Here is a 20930-nt window from a genome sequence, read left to right on the forward strand (position 1 = left end):
AGCCACAGTGAGAGGCAACAAGTGTTTATTTGAGATCACACAAAAAATAAACACTGATTTTATTCCGGAAGCACTGATTCTGACAGCAGCCCAATCAGTGTTTTGATTATGGGGTGAAAGCAAGAGGTTTTTATGAGAAAAAGAAGGGGAAATACATAAATAGAAGGAATTTCTGTTGGTACTAATAAGCTAAGTCATTCTTCAGCATACCTGGCTCTTTACTGATTCTAAAGAGTGTCTTTAATTATCAGTCCTCATAGTCAGGACGCCTGCTTTCCTGTTAGCTTTACAATCAGTTGTTTGGAAAACAGTGCTGCTCTGGCCTAGTTTAGAAGTTGTTTTGCCAGTTCAAACATTCCAAAAATCCGCGGAGTAAGACAAACAATGCAGTTGCTCTGGAATGGCTGCTGTGACATATATAGTATATATTTATGGTGTAGAATGACAACTCATCTCCATGGTGGTCAGATCTTCGGTTCTATAAAAATGTATGTCTAAAGAATGAGATGAGTCTCTTTTTAGGGTGTATTAGTCCCCCAAGTTTAGCTGAAAGAACATTGACCACCTGGAAACAAGGGTAGGTGGTTGGGGGATGGGAAAGAAGCAGAACTTAACATATTTTCTGAAAGTGGTGCCTCTAACCAGTTTTTCAGGTATCTGTTAACATGGTGGTTAAGACTTTGATAAAAATATCTTAGAGGAAGCAATATGAACATAAGACCATGATATGTAGAGAAAGTAATGGGGGAAGGGGTATCTCATTTATGTTTGCTGCCCCACCAACCATACTCTGTACCTCCCCAGTCTGGCTGGCTTTCATCCATTCTATGAATATTTGTTGAATGCCTGCTATGTACTAAGCAATTTCAAAGTAATGTTCTGTAGAGTTGAGAATAAAGCTGCATGCAATTCAGATAAGATCCCTTTTGGATATGCCTGCTCTTACAGAGCATATACTGTAGGGTCCAACATGGTAGAATTTTATACCATATCTTCCAATATTAGAGAGCCTGCTCTGTGAAAGAGTGGTTAGGCTTGTTCTTAGGGGCTCACAGACAGCAGATGGAGGACTTGTGGGTGGAAACTGTGGAGACAGATCTGACTCAGGCATGAAAAAACTTTCAATGATTATAGCCTTTGGACTGTGAAATGGGTAGGCTTAGAGGAGGGGGCTGTTCTTGTCAATGACCATTAGAGTCTAGACAACAGCTTTCTAAGGACAGTGCGGAGAGGATTATGGGGAAGCAGTAAAAGTATAATGAAGAGAGCTTGGGTTCTGATTTCAAATTTTGGCTCTGCCATGTATCAACTATGTGGCGTTGAGTGAGTTACTTAACCCCTTTGAGCCTCAGTCTCCTTACCTAAAAAGGGAGGATAATTCTGTCTCACTGGGTGACTGTGACCTAGGTGGTGTAGTATCTGTGTTAGCACAATGCCCAGGACAAACTAGAGCTACTCAATAAATGGCATCTATTTTTTATCATTATTGCTATTCATTTTAAATGTGTTTTTATTGATTTTTAGGGAGAGGAAGAGAGATGGAGAAACATCGATCAACTGCCTCCTGTACTCCTCCTACTGGGGATTGAGCCCACATCCCAGGCATATCCCTGACTGGGAATTGAACTGGTGACCTCTTGGTGCATGGGATGAAGCTCAACCAACTGAGCCACAATGGCCAGGCCACTGTGGTTTTTATGTTTGTTTTAATTATTTCCTTGCTAGGATTTTATCAGAACCACTCACACATGTTTGGCCTAAACCCAACTTTACCAAAGGTCTGGGAGAAAACAACTTGAAATTGAATATTAGACATCCTGAAATTTGTCCGTCAACCATTTCCACAACTCTGTTCCAGCCTTCCTTCATGTTGCCTTCCTGCTTTTCTTCTCTTCTCCCTTCCAGACCACTCCCTGAGCTCCAAATTCTTCTCACACCATGATGCATAGTATTTATTATTCAGCTCCCTCAACCTCTGTTTACAACTCTGAGCTACCCTATTTGCTTTCAACCTGAGCATATCAAGGTGCTCAGCTAAACATTAACTTGTGTGGAAGCACAAAGGCCCAGCAGAAACCTGGAGATTTATTTTGGCAAGGTTATTCTCCTAGAAACCAGTCCAACTGTTTTACAACAATGAATTTCCTTTTTGCCAAAGTATATTCACAAACTCCCACCTAATATGCAGAGAGTGAGTATATGAGAACACATATAAAATGGCATCAACTTTTTGCTTCTTGATCAAAGCCTTAGGGGCCCAGAAGCTGGAGAAAACAGTAGACTGTTTTCAAATATCTGTTAACATGGAGGTTAAAACTCCTGTAAAAATACTTTAGGAGAAATATGGACATAAGACCATAAGATATGTAAAGAAAGTAATCAAAGGGTGTTATTTCCTTTTTTGAGGTGGTATCTCTTTAGTAAAGCCCTTTGGCTTTACTAAAGTTTATATAAACTTTACTAAAGGGCTATATTACATCTATATTCAACTATGTAGATATAAAGTATAATGATATGTTAAGACAATAAAAATCTTTATATGTAGCATACTTGGGCCAGATCCTCCAAATTCGCTGAGAATTTATGATCCATGTTGGGCTGATTTGACTGAAGAGTGGAAAAAGCAATAGAAAACAAGCTAGACTGTGTCACCCTGACTCCATTACCTCTGGCTTCATGGGTCTCAGAGTAAAACCGAGGGTCCTTATGACTTTGATTAAATTTAGTTTTAAATCATAGCTCTAGAAATTATATATATATATCCCTCTCCCTCTCTCTCCATATATATCTGCCCCTCAGAGACCTAGCCTTTACCCAGGATAATCAGCAACCCCAGAGGCAGCAGAAAACAGTAGCATGGACCTGACTAATGGTCCCCTGTTCCACACCTTTGGCAGGCTAAACATAACATCCTGACCTAAGTTATGTTTCAGTTTCTGAGCCCTAATTGGAATGACCCCCTGGCTATTTTCCCATGAAACCAGAGGGATTCTGGAAAAGACCTTAGAGCTGTCTTCAAGACCTGAAGAAATGATTCATTATCCTTACCTCACCTCTGACAAATCAGCTCCCAGCACAACCCTGAACCCCTAACCCACTGTGTCTTGTGATTTTGCCATATATAATCTGTAACCTACACACCATCAGGGAATTCAGGCTTTTGAGCGTTAGCTTCCCCTTCTCCTGGATAGCACCATTCATAATAAAATGGCCAATATTTCTCCACTGCAATTCTACATTTAGTGTGTGGCTCTGCTAGCGCCAGGTGGTCAGACTCTTTCTGTTCTGTAACTAGAGGACAAGAGGAGAAGAAAGTCATGATATCTGTTCCCCCTCCCCTTTTTCGCCAGGCTATGATTTGGGTCCATCTTAAGTGTGCCACAGCTCCCTCCCTCTGACCAGTGAGCCTTAGAGGTGATACCAGTTTCCCTCTGTTGTTTATTGGGGTGCTTCACCATCCCTAGCTGCTTACCTCTGCCCACACCTCTGTAAATAGTCCCTTTGATACCATTGTAATTAGTTAGTTATTAATAATAAGAAAGGAGCAAAAGGGAGGCCAGATGTTATAGGTATTGCCATTTGGGCAACTTGACCAGGAAATTGCAATTTCACACTCCCCAGGGAACCACCAGCCCATTCCCGGCAGATTATTGGGGGAAGGAGTCCAACAAAGGGGAGATAGATGCATGTGCAGTAAAATTGGAATAGCCTAGGGAAGATGCCTGTCAATCTAGTCTGGGGAACCATGGAATGGCTAGAGGGGGTAGAGCCACTAGAAGCCCATGAAAATTTGGGGATACATAATCCCCCAAACAAAGGAGTTTACTCTTGGCTCTTGGCATTCTTGTGACTCTCTTGCAGTTGCCCATGTTCTCTCCATAGCCATGTGGCTCTGCAGACCCTACATGCAATGGACTGATCTACTGCAATTGGGAACACAAACTAAGCTAGCTCGATGCTAGACTGGACTGTGCAGACATGAAACGGAAACTCTGGGCAATAGCTTTAATTCTAGCTCTGTTGAAGCCACAGCTATACTTCTTCCATGATGGGACAGAGGGAAATGGGACCTTGGAAACTCAGGTGTGTAATTCCACAGAAACAAAGCTTTCTACGATATCTCATTCTCCCATGGGGGCCTCGGGGAAATTTCTTATTCCAGCAGCACCCCAAGAACTTCACTCCCACCAGCAACCATTGGGGTCAAGGAACTCTCCCCAGACCAATAACACCTTCACCCTTCAGTTTCCCCCTTGAGTGTGTTATCATTTCCTGTCCCAGAACCCTGGCAGATACATTAGAAATATAGTTTTCAAAAAAGGTAAAATCATGAACTCTCATGGAGCTATAAAATGAACACGTCATCAACATGTTGTAAGCTTAAATATCTTATAATTTTGTCCATTGTATCTCAATAAAACTAAAAAAAATAAAATGAACACGCCAAAAATTCATTTAACAAGTTAATTAAATAGGGGGAAACAGAACTGATGTTACAACCTGTTCAAAGAGAAGTTAAAAAAAAACTGGATTACAGAAATGACTTGGCAAAGGGCTGTGTAAAACTGGCATTTTCCCCTTAGGAATCAGGAACCCTTCACCTGACAGTATTTGCATGGATATAGGAGAATTATTTGCATTATCAATCACCTACAATTAACAGTTATAAATATCTCAGACAATGAATCAGGATCAGATACCCTGGAAAGTTGTGCTCTAAACAATGAATTGTTATTGAACGTCAATGGTAACTGAAAAAGAAAAACAAACACATGAACAAAAACAAGGAGTGCATTGTATCCCACTAAAGCAAGATTTTCCCTGCATGGATTTGCCTTCTTTCTTTAAGGAGCACTGCCATCTGAGTTATTAATTGTGCAAGATGTGGAGGCCATCCTATTCACCAAATTCGTTGTAGGGAAAGCACCGTATTTGTCTAGAGTAAATACAGTGCTTCTGATATGGTGCTGGGTTGACACTGGATCCCCTGGGAAAGCTTAAGGAACAGCTCTGCAGGAAGCCAGGGGAGGAATTCACTTAGCAGAGCAAAAGGGAAGGGGAGGTGGCGGAAGATTGCAAAGGCTGTTTCACAATGAGAGCACTCTCTGTAACCTTCAGTAAAGTTTACTAAGAGAAAGGAAAAGACTAAGACCAGTCTTTTATGCCTTTGTGCAAGTTGGTGAAAAGAATTAATTTTGCATTCTTTTTAGAGAATTGGAGCCAGTGGGGACAGCAATTGCAGCAGAGGGCCTAAGTAGTGAGAGTGCTGAGGTACAGACCCCTCAGAATATGTAGACTGGGACTGGGAGAACACTGACTGAGACAAACGAATCAGAAGGTCGAGAAGTCTCCTGCTGATGTCCAGATTATACATTCCAGCAGCAAAGTTCAAGTTCCCTTTTTAAATGTTTGTTGGGCGGGGAGGTGTAAATGTCTACTTTCACCACAAATTTCCCTTTATTTCTTTCATGTCATTTCTTCTTGGCTTCTTATCTACCACCTCTGGGGTTCATTCATTCCTTAAGTGTCTCTTTAGAAATGCTATGTGCTGGACAGGCACCATTTTAGGCTTTGGAGATACAGCAAGATTTCCAGGCCCCTGCTCTTGTGGTGCTTCTAAGAGGGAAGAAACAACATAAATATATAGATTATGTCAGAGTGCTAGGGCTTTAAAGTTAATAAAGCAGGGCAATAGCTTGTGTATGTGTGCGCGCACGCGCTTACCGAGGAGGTCAGCAAAGGCCCCTCAGCTTAGCAGCTTCAGAGGCCCTAAGAGAAAAGGTGTTAATGTGACCCTTCCCACCATGATCCTCAAAAAACCAACCTTCCCTCTTCCAAAGAAAACAAAAAAATCCCTAAACTTGGTCTTCAACCACTCATAATTCAGCATGTTAAAGAACAAACTTCAACTGAGTAAATTTGAAGATCTAATTAGTTAAGTGATTCATGAATGAGGCAACATTCCCACCTAGCAACTACAAGGGTGCTCCAAGGGATTACAAATGAGGGTTTTCATAGGCAGAAGAGTGTGTGATGGGAGTTAGGAAAAGAAAGGATTACAGTCTTGCACTGCATAAGGCTGTTTCAGTCAACAGCCAGTATTATATGGAGCTGAAAAAGTCCTAGTACCTAGTACCTAGTAATGTCATAGAACACACTACTCACGTGCTTCTGTGACACTGGTGTAAACAAACCTGTGCTTCCATCGTATGAAAGTATAACACAATTATGGACAGTACCTAATACTCAATGATAATAAACGACTATGTAACTGGTTTATGAATTTATTGTACTACACTTTTTATCATTAGAGTGCACTCTTCCACTTATGAAAAGAAGTTTGCTGTAAAACAGTATGCCATGTTATACCTGCAGCAACCTCATATATCTCATGTTTATTGCATCTCTTGATGGCATCATTTTCTCTTGTGCTTGATTTAATATCATGTTGTTTTGTACAGTAACGTGCTGTGCCGGTTCTTAGCCTAAAAGCAATAGGCTATACCATTTCGGTTTGTGTCAGTACATTCTATGATGTTTGCACAGTGATGAAATCACCGAATGACCCATTTCTCAGAATTATCTCCTTAAGCTGACTACTTTTAGACCAGACATCTTCTATTAGGGGAAGGGAATAACAAAGGTTTTTATCATGCAGATTGACTCTTTTTTCTAAAGGGAATAGAGATGGTTCACATGACAGATTATCTCATTGGTGTTGACCAGAAAATCCCAGACTGGTTGATTAAGATTACATTTCTGATTAAGGTTGAAACTGCAGTTAAGTCAAGTATTAAATCTAGATTTGGTATCATGAGCTCTAGCACAAAGTAGTTCCATTTTGGGATTGTTTTTCTTTAACAAGAGTAATCAATATGCCATTGTGGGATGTTTTGGAGGGACTCTCTTGGGCCCCAACAATAAGCACAAGGAATAGTATGATTAAAATCTGTCTATATCTATGAGCTCTCAATAAAATAAAATTCTAAGGAATAAGAAAGTATTGACATTGGACATCCTTATTTCTTACTAGTTCATAAAAAATAGTGCATCTTAGAACTGATAGTGTGTTAGATGTAATGAAATATGGCTTCACTGTTTCTGTTTGGACTAGAGAGGCTCCATGGCTTTTTTAGCTCTATAAGATCCACATTAGGTTGCTGGGTTAAGATTTTAGGCAGCTGGGTTAAGATTTTCAGAGCTGTATTCCCTTCCATCCTTGCCTCAGAATGGACTCCTCCTGCCTGAGAGCATCACTTTCACAGGACTATGCTAAAAGCAGTAAGAAGCAGTCAACATACATCAACACTGAGTCTTTTTCTATCCTTTCTCCTTGGCTGGGGTAAAACCTGCCTTCCACGGTATCACAGATGATGTTATTAAATGTTTTGCGTAGCATAACAAGGAACACAGCATTCCAGCCTGTGACATCTGACTTCTCTTTGTCTGTATCCAACTATTTCCATGGAACTAATGCCACATGGCCATGCCTAGCTGAAACAAAAGTAGAAAGACAGGTTTTATTCTGAGTAGTGTATCTGTCCAGCTAATATCTGTACTATCATGATAAAAAGAGAATGGACATTGGGAGACAGCTCACTGTCTCTAATGCAAATCATAATTGGAGCTGAGAACATCTGTGGAGGGTATGAAGCTAGAGACAAAACCCCATAGCAACAATATTTAATGAATGACCAATAATAGAAGCCAAGGGAAGAATGCTTTAAAAAATGAGGGGGTATTTGATGCTGTTAAATATTCTCCAGCAGTCAAGTAAAATGAATCCCAAAAAGAAAGCTTTAGACTCAATAACCAGAAGGTTGTTGGTAGCTTTGGAATAAGTGATTTCATGAGTACAGTGATGAGGAAGTAGAGATGGTAACTGTAAATAATCATTGGGAAGGACCACGGAGTTGAATGGGTTTATTTTTGGATTTTACAATGAAGTCTTGAGTGGTTTAAATGCTCAAGTGAGGGAAGTGAGGGATCCATGAAGCAAACTGGATGTAAAGAAAAGGGAGAGGTTAAATGCCTGAGGAGAGTCTTGAAGGACTGGAAGGGTTGCCTTAGATGGGAGGAGGGACATGTGTCTGATTAGGAGACAGTATCAGTGTGTCTAAGAAATGAGTGGAATTGATGTGGGCAGAGTTGGGCTGGAATCAAGGCTACTCCACTTTCTAACTACGTAATCTTCACTAAGTCGCTCGCTCTCTCCAGTGATTAGGACTGTTTCTCTTATTGAGCACCTTCTGTGGGACAGGCACTAACCAGTGGAATCGTTTTTTTTGTAGAGGAGAATGCTGAGGCTGTGTACCTCGTGGAGAGAACATGCATGTTAAAGTAAATTCAACCAGGGCCCAAATCTAGGCAGGAAATTGGGAAAATCCTTACATAATTTACATTTTTTGTTTAGCAGGAAGCAGCATACAGCTGAAGCTAAGGGGGAAAGGTGGGAGAAACCCATTAGGTAAACCATCTAAGAAAAGGAAATTCATAACAACAAAATACGTATCTTCTTTTGGTAATCTTTTCAGATATGTGATGGGGTTGATAGATTTTATTTTATATTAGGCAGGACTCTTGCAGACTCAAGTACAAAAAAACCATTTCAAATTTTTTTTTTAAAAATATATCTTTATTGATTTCAGAGAGAGGAAAGGAGAGGGAGAGAGAGACAGAAACATCAATGATGAGTCATTGATCTGCTGCAGCCCACAACCCGGGCATATGCCCTGACCGGGAATCGAACCCTGATCGCCTGGATCCTAGGTTGACACTTAACCTCTGAGCCACGCCCAGCCGGGCTCAAATTTCCTTAAATAAAAAGAGACTATTTTGTCTCGTGTCCCTGAAAATTTTTTCAGGTACAGTGTGAATACAAAGCATCAGAGTGTGTCCAGGCCACCTCCTCCTCTCTCTTCCTCCCTACATTTCAGCTCTGCTGTTCGTGGTGTTGGCTTCACAAGGGTGACTCTCTCTCCTCAAAATGACAGAGATAGGCAGAGAAGCAGCAGACTTCAGTAGTCCTAGATGGACAAAATCTCAAGAATGAGGACCTTTCTCCCTAATCATTCTAGAAAAGCACCAAGATTGACTCTAATTGGCCAGACTTGAGTCATATTTATACTCCTGGAAACTGCGAGTATGTAAGGAGACACAAACACACACACTCATGGACTGAGTTAGGAAGGGATCCCCAAAGTATACAGCAGATCCCTTCACCCAAAGAAGGGATGCTGGGCAGGGAAAAACAACACACATTCATTATCTATTTCTATGTTCTGCAGACTGTTAATATGTTTTCTTATTTTGTATTTATAGTTACAAATTTCTAATGGATTATTTTTTTCATTTTTGCTAGACTTTATTACTGGGATTTAATGAACATATTCAGTCCATGAAATAAGACATTTTCTCAAACTTAAAGAATGATGATTTTTCACATTTTTCTCTATTTTTATTTACTAATTGTTTCTTTTCTTTTAATGTATCTTTATTGATTTCAGAGAGAGGGAGAGGGAAAGACAGAGATAGAAACATCAATGATGGGAGAGTCACTGATCAGATGCCTCCTGCATGCCCCACACTGGGGATCGAGCCCGAAACCCGGGCATGTGTCCTGACTGGGAATCGAACCCCTGAGCCATGCCAGCCAGGCTAATTGTTTTGTTTCTTTTTTTAAGTCAGGTAATGCACTTACACATTTTCACCCTCTCTTGGAGATTTAGGGGAAAAAAAGAAACAAGGTTCACCTTTATGTGAGTTTTTTGGACATATATCTTAGAGAATCAAGTTGGTCTTAAAAGCAGTAGAAGTGTTCTGAATCCAGTAGTAGCTGGAAGAAGGCAGCTACCTCCTCTCTACCTGTTTTCTCTTTTAATTTCCTAGATCTTTTAGCATTTTCTTTGGGTAAGTGGCCATATGGTCAGGATTCAATGCTTAAAATAGAAACCACTCTAGATATTATTGCCATGAAGGGATTTAATTCAGGGGATTACATGTATACAAAATAGACTAAAGTGTGTTCTAATTCCTAGAATAATGACCCACCCAGGGAACTCTGGGGCAGTCACTGGAAACTGAGGTGAAACTAAAGTGTCAGCTTCAATCCAAAGGAATCAAGAGGCCACCACCAGTTAACTCTTCTCTGATAATCAGAAGACACACTACACATAAAAGAAGTAAAAAATAATGACAAAAACATGAATGTGGAGGGGGTGAGTTAAAATGGTAGTGATTTTAGAATGTATTCAAACTTAAGCAAGCATCAACTTAAAATAGAATGCTATAAACATAGCTTGGTATATATGAAGCACATGGTAACCACAAACCAAAAACCTACAAGAGATGTACAAGAAATAGAGAAAGAAATCCAAACATACAGAAAGTCAACAACATAGAAGAGAGCAAGAGAATAAGCAAGAGAGTAGAACTACAAAAACAATCATAAAATAATTAATGGCAATAACTACATACCTATCAATTATTTTTAATGTAAATGGATTAAATATTCCAATCAAAAGATTAATGGATAAAGATGTAGTACATATATACAATGGAATATTACTCAGCCATAAAAAAGAATGAAATCTTACCATTTGCGACAATATGAATGGACCTAAAGAGTATTATGCTAAGTGAAATAAATCAGACAGAAAGAGACACATACCATATGACTTCACTTATATGTAGAATGTAAAAAACAAAACAATGAACAAACAAAACAAAAACAAACAGATACAGAGAACAAACTGATGCTTGCCAAATGGGAGCAGGGTTGGATGAAAAAGGTAAAGGGATTAAGAAGTACAAATTGGCAGTGACAAAATAGTCATGGGGATGTAAGGTACAGGTTAGGTAAAATAGTCAATAATATTGTAATAACCATGTATGGTGTCAAGTGGATGCAAGACTTATGAGGGGAATCACTTCATAAGTTATATAAATGTCTAACCACTATACTGTACACCTGAAACTAATATAATACTGAATGTCAACTGTAATTGAAAAGAAAAAGACACTCAACACTGAACCTTAAGTCTACACAGCCATACTTACTAAAGAAACACCCACCATGAGTCCACCTTTCAGATCTCAAATGAAGGTATGTATTTCATGGAATCTAATTCACATGCAAAACCCTAGCTGCAAGGGAGTCTGGAAAAGTAATTTTAGCTTTTCAGTCCTTCCGACTAGAAGGGTGGAACAGAAGTTGAGCAAACCAATGGCTTAGGAGTTTTATTCATTTATTTTTGTTTTTCTGGGAGGAGTAGTTGGGTTGTTTGTGGTGGGAACAGGCAAAGAAAAACTGAAGAATAGTTGATGCCTGAGAAATGTCAGATTGCCAACACTTAACTCTTAGAGTAAGCCTGAACCTTTTCTCGATCTTTTTGCTTTGTTACTTATTTAGAGAAGTGACTATGACCAGACCAAAATATCACTGCTTCTGTGAGTCGATTACTAGAATTGGCATATTGTTCCCCATTCAGTTGTAATAGTGTTTGCTGTAATGGACTTTTGTTTCTAGTAGGGCTGTATCTTGAAGGTATGGCCCACAACAGTAGCCTGCAACTAAGGTCACCTATCCTGTCAAGATAGTGAAAACTATATACTCAGATATTAAAAAAGACTAAGATGTGCCCTAATAGCTCTTTATTATGTTTGGGGCTGCTGGGGGGTTGGAAATTGTATAGAAGCGACAGGATGGTGTCTATTTACTAGAAACCTTGGTTATAATCCTAGTGATTCCCTATACCACTTCACAGAGGAGGAAGTTCAACCATTAGGGGTTAGTAAACTTGCCTAAGGTCACACAGTTGAAAGGCGGCAGTGACTTGAATGAAGACTAACTCAAGACATCCTTGCTGCCCAGGCTGGTTTGGCTCAGTGGTTAGAGCGCTGACTTGAGGACTGAAGGGTCACAGGTTAGATTCTGGCCAAGGGCATGACCTCCATTGCAGGCTCGATCCCAGGCCCTGGCCCGGGCTCATGCAGGAGGCAACCAGTTGATGTGTTTCTCTCACATCAATGTTTCTGTCTGTCTCCCCCACCCCCCCCACCGACTCTCTCTTAAAAGCAATGGAAAAAATGTCCCGAGATGAGAATTTAAAAAAGTGAGATCCTTGCTACCTGAAATGTAATCCATGGACCAGCAACACTGCAGCACCTGAATTTGTTGGAAATGTACTCTCTGGCTGTATCCCAGACTGTTTGAATCAGAAACTGCATCTTAACAAGATCCCCAGTGATCCTTAGGCATGTTAAAGTGTTGGGAGGACTGCTCTCAACCACTCTGCTGATTATGACTTCCTATCCAGAGGTGGCTTCCTCAGTTAGGTAAATGCCTTAGAACTTCAGCTCCATCTGCTTTTTGATGACTCCTGGAATCACACAGCTCTCCAGTCTTCTGGAGAATTTTTTTTTTTTAATATATCTTTATTGATTTCAGAGAGAGGAAGGGAGAGAGAAGCATGAATGATGAGAGAGCCATCATTGATGGGCTTACTCCTGCACGTCGCCAACGGGTTCAAGCCCACAACCAGGACATGTGCCCTGACCAGGAATCAAACTGTGATCTCCTGGATCCTAGGTTGATGCTCAGTGGCTGAGCCACATCCAGCCAGGCTTTCTCTCTTTTTTTTTTTTTTGCCTTTAACAGACGTGGGAAAAAGAAATGGGAGTTTTTTAACTGTTATTCCAGTGACAAACTTTGGTCTCACATACATGTTGTAATTCAACCACAAGATGGGCTCTGTTTCCTCTTCTGAATAGCAGTAAAGGTAATAAGCAACAAAACTGCAGGCTGCCTTCCCACTAAAGGAAACCAAAGACTTAAGATTGTGTGTGTAACTGAGAAAGGGTTCAAAAAAAGATCTGCTTTTTAAAGATGTTACATTTCATAAATAAAAATTTTTTTAAATCAAGAAAGCAACCTCAAGATGCCCACACACTAACTTTGTGTGTGCCTGACCCCATCCCAAACCTGCAGATGGTCCCTGTAGTAAGGGCTGAGTTTAACATAGAAAAAAAAATCAATCTTGTACAAAGTGACCTATATTGATAAGAAGTTTAAATTTAAGAGTTAGATTCCTTTTTTTTTTTTAGTTAAGGGTACTTAGTCTTGCAGATTGTAGCTCTTATACCCACTGGTAAATCATGATGGACTCTAAAGAGTGAGGAGACACAGGTTCCAGTGACAGCTTAAACTGTGTTTCCCCATCTGTGAAATGAGGAAGTAAAACTAGACTTCCATGCGTTCTTCCTATTTTAACATTTAAATAATAAACAATGTAATCATAAAAATAGCTAACATTTAGTAAACATTTCCAGATCTCATTTATTCCTATGATATGGGTACTGTTATCAATCCTATTTTACAGATGAAGAAATTGGGGTACGATGCGTCAGTCACTCACTGGGATTATATTCTAAGAGGTGAAGCTAAATCACATCCGGGGAGTCTGACTCAAGCCTCCCACTTACAGCAAATACCTCTAGCTTCTCAGTTCACTGCTGGTGCAGAGGCACCGAAGCAGAAATGGGGCATTCCCAGTGTGCGGAGCCCTTTCGAAAAATATTCAGGCCATCTGACGACCTCTAAAGCAGTTCTCAATCTTGGCTGTACTTTAAGAGTCACTTGGGGAACCTTAAACAGCACTGATGCCTGGGTCCCACTCTCAGAGATCCTGACAGTCTGGCATGTAGTCTGGAAACCGAGATTTTTAAAATGTTCTTTAGGTATTCAAAGGTGCAGCCCAGGTTCAGAATTGACTACTTCCATTTTTCTGGGAATGGTGTAGGTTCCAAAGACAACTTCCACCCACATAAGATCAGGTCCTGACCTTGTACGTCACCAACTGACATCATAGTGCAAGATTTTGAATTCTCTACTTACATAAACTGAATTCACCTGCGGGTCAGTTTCAATTGTTGTTTTAAATATAAGCTTCCTCTAGAAGGTCAGAGCCAGTGTCTTATTTGCATGTGTATCCCCAGAGTCTTATAACATTCTTGGGACATATGCGTGGGGGGGAGGGGTGTGTGACTAAGCCCATGTCTATCTCCTCACAGTGACACAATCTTAACAGAAAACTCGTAGCTACTGGTTGTTCAGTGAATTAAATATTTATCTGCTGGGCCGCGAGAAAATGAAAGCCGCACACTCTGTCCCTGTAATTTGAGGTTTTCTGTGGGTGTACTAGAGTCTAGAAGAATAAACTGTGTATGAGAAACTTTAGCCGACCCCTAGCAGGCCTGCCTGCCCATTTCAGTGACCCGGCACAGGCCGCCTGACTGCGGAATGGCTCCAGGGCAATGGCAAAGAGGAGACTGAGGCATCTGAACCGTGCTGACTGCTGCAAAAATTGCACTCGCCGCCTTCACTCCAGTGTGATCAACCATTACCTGGTTAGCTCTGCCCTTTGTGGGCGCCTGTCCAGCCCTGCACTGTGATGGCCCAGTTTTCTTACCCGGGTTTGTGTTTTACAGTTCACTTATCCTTAGTCAGAGGATTTAACCATGAATTCCCTTTATAACTTTCCTCCTAAATGGGTCTGTTGGCAACACCTCTGCAGACCTGGCTCCGGCCACTAGTACACAGCACTCCCACATCCTATCACTTGGACAGGATGCCTTTCTGCTTCAGCAAAACCTGTTTTTTGAGGTGCAGGAAAGAAGATACTTGCCATTTGACCATAATCAGTAACTCCTAGGACAGACGCCCACTAGCTTCTTTGCAGTAGCCTCCTTTGAGATCTTTCTCAAGTTCACTTTCTTCATTTTGAACCTTGTCTTTCCCTCAGTGGTGGGACTAGAGTGGTGGACCCCTATCCTTTGGTCTTGAGGAGCTGCCTTTAATCATTTACTTTATGTTGCCCAAGTTAAATAAGTTCCACATTCAGTTTTCTCAGCCCTGAGGATGTACTTATGTGGAACCCAGCCACCTACCGCATTCTACCCTTTTCCTCCTTTCAAACAAAACACCGTATCAACCCATCTGTCTTCCCACATCGTCTTTGTGGGTTAGCGTACTAGAGATCAGTTTCTCATTAAGATGTTTCCATTTAGGGTAGAATGCTCAGTTTATGCTACTTCCCAGGTCTGGGCAATTTAAAACATTCCCCACCTACAGCTACCCTACATTCTAGAATATTCTCAACCACAAGGACACAACATAAGCCATGACTGTGCACAACTCACATGAGATTGTAGCAAGTGCTCTGCAACCAACAAAGTGTTGATGTTTGGAAATGGATCCAAGGATAGCCCCATAGTAATAACACCATTATCACTGCTGGACATTCCTGTGTACTTTTAGAGAGGGAGAGAAAGAGGTGGAATCACAGGAGTCATATAAAGCACTGCCATGACCTCCAGCCCAGGTCATTTATGCCACAGCCCTAGCCAAACCACAGCTACTGACATCCTAATGGTTATGGTGATTATATTACATTACCACAGAGATTTAATCTGGGCCTATCCATGGGACTGTGGCTAAAAATGGTTCACAGCCTTCATTAAAAAGTACAAATCATACATTTCTTTGGGCAGTAACACCTGTCTGATCTTCAAAGAATTAAGAAGGCTAAAACTTAATATATAATACCAAGTATAGTGGAAATCTATTACCTAGTTATACTGTACAGATAATACATTTCAGATTGGAAATGTATTCAGGATAAGTAGGGCATGCTATATTATCTGGGTACTATGTACATGCTTTATTTTTATTTATTAAATTGTGATAACCCAGCTAGAGAAGTCTCACAAAATCACTTCAATCTAAATAAAATCATTTCGTAAAAGAAAAAAAAATTCTGGCCAGTCAACTCTGTTAAATCAGTCCTTGTGGTCAATATACTGACACATGTCATAGCTGGACTGCTCTCACATCCAAAATGTGTTCTAAGAAGAAAGCAACTTAGTCATAAGAACTTTGGTTTTTCATGCCATGGTCTCACTGCTAAATAATAACCTATCCTTCACAGGCAGAAGCCTTTGAAGCAGATGAATCCATGCAAACAGGCATCTCCCAACTTGTAGATATTTTGAATAAGAAAAGAAAAGATCATTTTCTTTTGACCATCAACTGAACAGTAGTCAAAGGGGACAACCTTCAGTCTTTTTTATATTGCACTGGCTGGGACATGGGGGGCAGACACTAATACCTTTTGCTGATCTGAGAGTATATGGGACACTAAGGATAAATAAAAACATCAAAAACTTTAGTTTGGCTTAATGAAATAAAAAGAAAAGCAATTCAGGTTACTTATAATTTTAGAGTTTGTTTCACATATACAATGCTGTGTTACTAAGTAATGAACACTTTCATAAAAAAATTTATTTCACACTTTTATACAAATATCCACAGGTATTTTCTAATCATGAAATAAATTTTACAATGCTAGTTAGTATAAAAATGTATCAAATGCAAACAGACCAGTGACTAGACTCAGATGACACTTTTCACAACTTTAAACACCACTACATTCTTGTTTCTTTGTTGTTGAACCGCCCTTTCACCCACCTCCCCACCCTTTTTCAAGGACATTCGTCTTTATAACAAAGGTCTATAAACATGTTTGAAATATCAGCTTCTTAGCAACCTACAAAGCCAGTGCATTAGGTCCCATATTACCTAAGCAAGAAACTGAGATTTTAAACACTGTTATGACCACCTGTTCTCAAGAAATTTTTGTAAACAAAATATCATTTCTAAAACAATTTTTGTGAATGAAAATTCCAAAGTACAACTAGAATAATGTTCTTAGTATCTTAAGGGTATAAGATTTCCAAAAAGAAAAAAAAATTAAAACACCAAAGCAACAATGGCACATAGCTGTATTTTGTTTTTAAAAGAATGAGACATGGCTTACATTACATCCAAACAAATTAGCACCTGTTTGCTGTTGCTCCCCATATAACTTAACATTTTAAAGCACAGTAATTTTTAAAAATCTGGCTTTCATATCTATTCAATCTCTATTGAATGTATAGAATAATGTCTTCCTCCCCTCCTCCATTTTTACAATTGAAAAACAATTTAAAGTTCTTTTTAGAATAGTCCTAAAGTAATTTGGGAATGTAGATGGGGAGGAAACACAGCAAAATATAGAACACTGACTCACATTAAGCAAGTCCAATAATATTTAAAGCTTGAAAGCCATGATGTTCTCATATGACTTCTGGTATCAGGTATTCAGTAGTCTTCCACTGGATCGGATTGGATCCACCATAGGCACTCACCATTTCTTTCAAGTCCTGTATATACAGCAGTGACGAAAGGTCAAGAAACAAACCCATTATTTCCAAGAGTTCCTGAAAGTTATAGCACGAAATTCAGAATGATCACACAGGGCTCTAAAGTCCAAAATAAAATATCCGGTGTCTGTTAAGAATTAAACATCTAACAGTTAATCCTATTTCTTAAACAACCCTTTTGGGTTTGGAGGGAGAGGGTAAGGGATAAGGGTTATCACAAAGGAAGATGTTTTAATAACTTAGATTTATCTGTAAATTATAACAACTCTCTGGAACATTTATAAAGAATTACTTTCTTTTTTGCAGTAAATACTTTAGGTCAAACCGATGACCTCCCATGTTTGAATTCTGATTGCTCAATCCAACCTGGATAAAACTGGAGAATCTTTGGCCTGTTAGTCAATGACAGAATGGTTTGTAAAAAAGAAAAAATAAATACCATATACAAATAAGGGTAACTAGCATTCAAGTCAGCTGCACCTCTGTGTGTTTTAGTGAAAAACGGAGAATGAAACCTCGACGCCTCTGGTGTGAACAAGTGTTCACGCATCTAGGACATGGAAAAAGATGGCAGGATGGCAACATCACCTTCTATTGCACATTTAATTTAAGACAGCACTTTAAATATTGAAACACAACTGCCCCACGGCATCGTCTTGTGATGGGGACAGTCAGCTTGCAGGTTCTCCAGTCCTAGGGGAAGAATGCTTGGGGGCAGTGCCGATGGTGGCCCGCTGCACGGTGCCAGCGGGGCCGCACGGTGCCTGCGGGGCCGCACGGTGCCTGCGGGGCTGCACGGTGCCTGCGGGGCTGCATGGTGCCTGCGGGGCCACACGGTGCCTGCGGGCGCCTCCGTCCAGGCGCAGCGGGGGCCGCCAGGGGAGCGCAGCCGGGCAGGCCCTTCGCCAGCCGCGCCGGACAGAGGCAACCCAGAAAGTTAAATAAGGCAGTGAAAGAAAACTCCATTCCAACGGTCTTACATTGGGCCGTGCAAAAGGGGAGCCTTAGGCTACGTAACAACGTCCACAGCCGTTGAAACTGTAGGTTCGTCCTACGGTGGGGTCTGTCTGAACCAAATATTCAGGAGTCAGGCTCCGAAACCACTGGGGTTTCTGAGCCGGGGAATGAAAAAGCAGGTTGGGCCCGGGGCCGCTCCTGGGCCCCTAGGAGTAGCTTTCATTTTCGTTCCACCTCGTGACCCACTGCTTTTTCTCCGGGTTGTCGCTGTGTTTTTCGTCGTTGATCTCCCGCTCTTCTTTGGGGATCTTTACGGCCTGGTATCGGGGGATGCTATCGTCGTACCTAGAGCGTCTGAAGAATCCACACTGGAGAAGGGGGACACAAACAGGAGCAAATGAAGCGATCTCAAGGAAAGCACGTGCACCACCCGGGAATACTTAGGCTTTCTGCTAGTACGCCTACCTCTGGACTAAAGAAAAAGACATGGCTTTCCTTGAAGGAGCTAATGGTTGAAAAGAAATGTTAACAGCCAGTGGGGATAAATGGAAGAGAAAAACAGCTGTGAAACTGGAAAAGTCTGTTTTCCCATCTTGTCTTTACATTTGGAAACAATGTAAATTATCTCCTTACTAAAATTTAAGTTTATGAAACAGTGCTCCCATTTTTTTTAATCATCACAATACTATATGTAAAAGAGCTAATTTTCAGATTATTAGAACATCATTTTGAAGAATAATTTTTAAGGCCATAAACCAAAGGTTATTTCATGCCCCTCTCCCACTAACAGAATGAAACTCAGGTCACAGATATTTTACAAATTACAGTTTGAACATGCCAGCGTTCAAATGGGTCAATTTAGGAATCTTCTCCCTTCCGAGGCTCCAGGACACAGCTCTAGCTAGAAGGCAATTTACAACGCCTGGACTTGCTGTTGTGCTTCCAAATTAAGCTGTTTCGTTAATAAATCATGTAGTAACTCTGTCCTGTAAAAAAATCAATCCTGTACAACAAAGAACTTGAGGAAAGTATCATCAGACTGAATTTCAGAGCACTGCCTAATTTCTCTTTTTTTAAATGAATATTTTATTCATTTTTTAAAAAATATTCAATATGATTCAAAGTAGATTTTTACTGATAACATATCTGGGTATTTAAATATCAGATTGAATATTTTAAATGAATAAAATATATATGCTTTTTAAAAGAAAAAATGTTTCCAATTCAAAAATGCAGATAGAGGCATGAGGAGGATACTTAGAATGGCTGATTAATATGTATTCCGTGAACTCAACAGGAACAACATTAATATTGAATGAATTTATGTTATAAGAATGTCAGGGGCAAAATAAAATCACATATATAGTTATCACTGAATCAACAGGAATAATGGGCCAAGAAATTTTGTTCTAAGGCCATTTCAACATGGACTCCTTTATTATTCTGTGCAAAAAAAGCCAAAATACCTATCTACTACAAAATGTGGCTCTCGCCCCACTGAAATAAAGAAGGAAATCAAGGGTGATATGCAACAATTAAATGGAGATGTTGGGATTCACCGTGACAGTGCCATGGAAAGGGACTGGAAAGGGAGGGTAGGAGCAATTCTACCCACTTGTGCCCATAGAAATGGAAAAAGGAATCATGGTCAATTCCTGTTTCCATAGATTTACAAACGAGAGACGCAAACATGAACTTAAAATCAACTGAGACCCAAGGTGGAATCAAATCTCAAGGAATATGAAACAAGGTCAAAGTCCATCACAACACGCTGAAATAGGAACTGTCCAGAGCATTTTTGTGCTAGAATTTTTTGTACTGAAGATCACACTTTGGTAAAGAGCTATCTTCTGCAATTGGCCGTAATGTCCATCATGCCAATAGTCATAGGCGGTTGTAATGGTCTCTGACCTGAAGTAGATATGCAGAAAAGGAAGGTGCATGCTTAGCTTGCATAAAACCACTTCTGAGCAACAATAAAAGCATTCCTAGCCTTCCCCCATCACTTTATAGCAAGGAGATCAAACAATGGCAGTGAGAAAGCCTTCTCATCAAGAGGATCACCGTGTTCCCAACATGCACAGGTTAATTAGGCGGTCAACACAAGCGTCTATCTGTAGGAAATTCCAAAATGGACAAGAAATCGGGAGTGATTTCTCATGCATCTTTGAAATTCCAAGTGGGATGCCGCATAGTAAATTAACAACATGTGGCAAACTGGGCTACTAAGCCTCCTTTTGTGTGTATATAGATTGTAGTTTTCTTCATTGCTGTGGGTGATGTTTAACAATAATAACAACACAAAATAACTCACCTGTAACGAATGATTCTTTGTGCATTAAAAAAAACTAAGCTTTCAAGTGAAATAAAAATAATTCCAAGCAAGGCAAGCCAGTGTGGACATTTGGAAACATCTGTTAATGGGACACACACAGCAAGCTGTTGCTCTTAAAGTTAGCCACCACAACCATAGCAGGTCCCACAGCTAGCAATTAAAAAACATTGATCAATTACCAATTACAGAAGTAGATCACTACTATGCATCAGAAGTAAGCCTTTCTTTATCAGATGGCTGAGCATGGATCTCAGCCTTGTGATATGTGGCATCATAATGATCTTTCTTATTTCTCTTGAAGAAACCACACTACAAGGAAGCAAGGTATTTAGTCAGTTTTACAGTTTTGTGAAGAGCTAAACAAAAGAAAATCTCAGAT

At 40.2% G+C, this 20930-nt stretch overlaps 1 protein-coding gene across 2 annotated transcripts in view; it reads right to left on the reverse strand.

Annotated features, from left to right (window-relative positions):
* Positions 1-16319: 16319 nt before the first annotated feature.
* Positions 16320-20930, reverse strand: part of ITGA6 (integrin subunit alpha 6) — a 66766-nt gene continuing 62155 nt past the window's right edge. The window contains exons 25-26 of one of the 2 annotated variants that reach the window (XM_081141978.1): positions 20731-20860; positions 16320-18584 (exon numbers count right to left, since the gene is read on the reverse strand). In XM_081141978.1, the coding sequence (XP_080998104.1) occupies positions 20753-20860 (108 nt within the window). In that variant the 3' untranslated portion in view covers positions 16320-18584; positions 20731-20752. The remainder of the gene's footprint in view (positions 18585-20730; positions 20861-20930) is intronic. The other variant, XM_081141979.1, reaches the window with a different exon arrangement.

This window comes from Miniopterus schreibersii, assembly GCF_964146895.1.
Source record: "Miniopterus schreibersii genome assembly, chromosome: 7".
Classification (NCBI taxonomy): domain Eukaryota; kingdom Metazoa; phylum Chordata; class Mammalia; order Chiroptera; family Miniopteridae; genus Miniopterus; species Miniopterus schreibersii.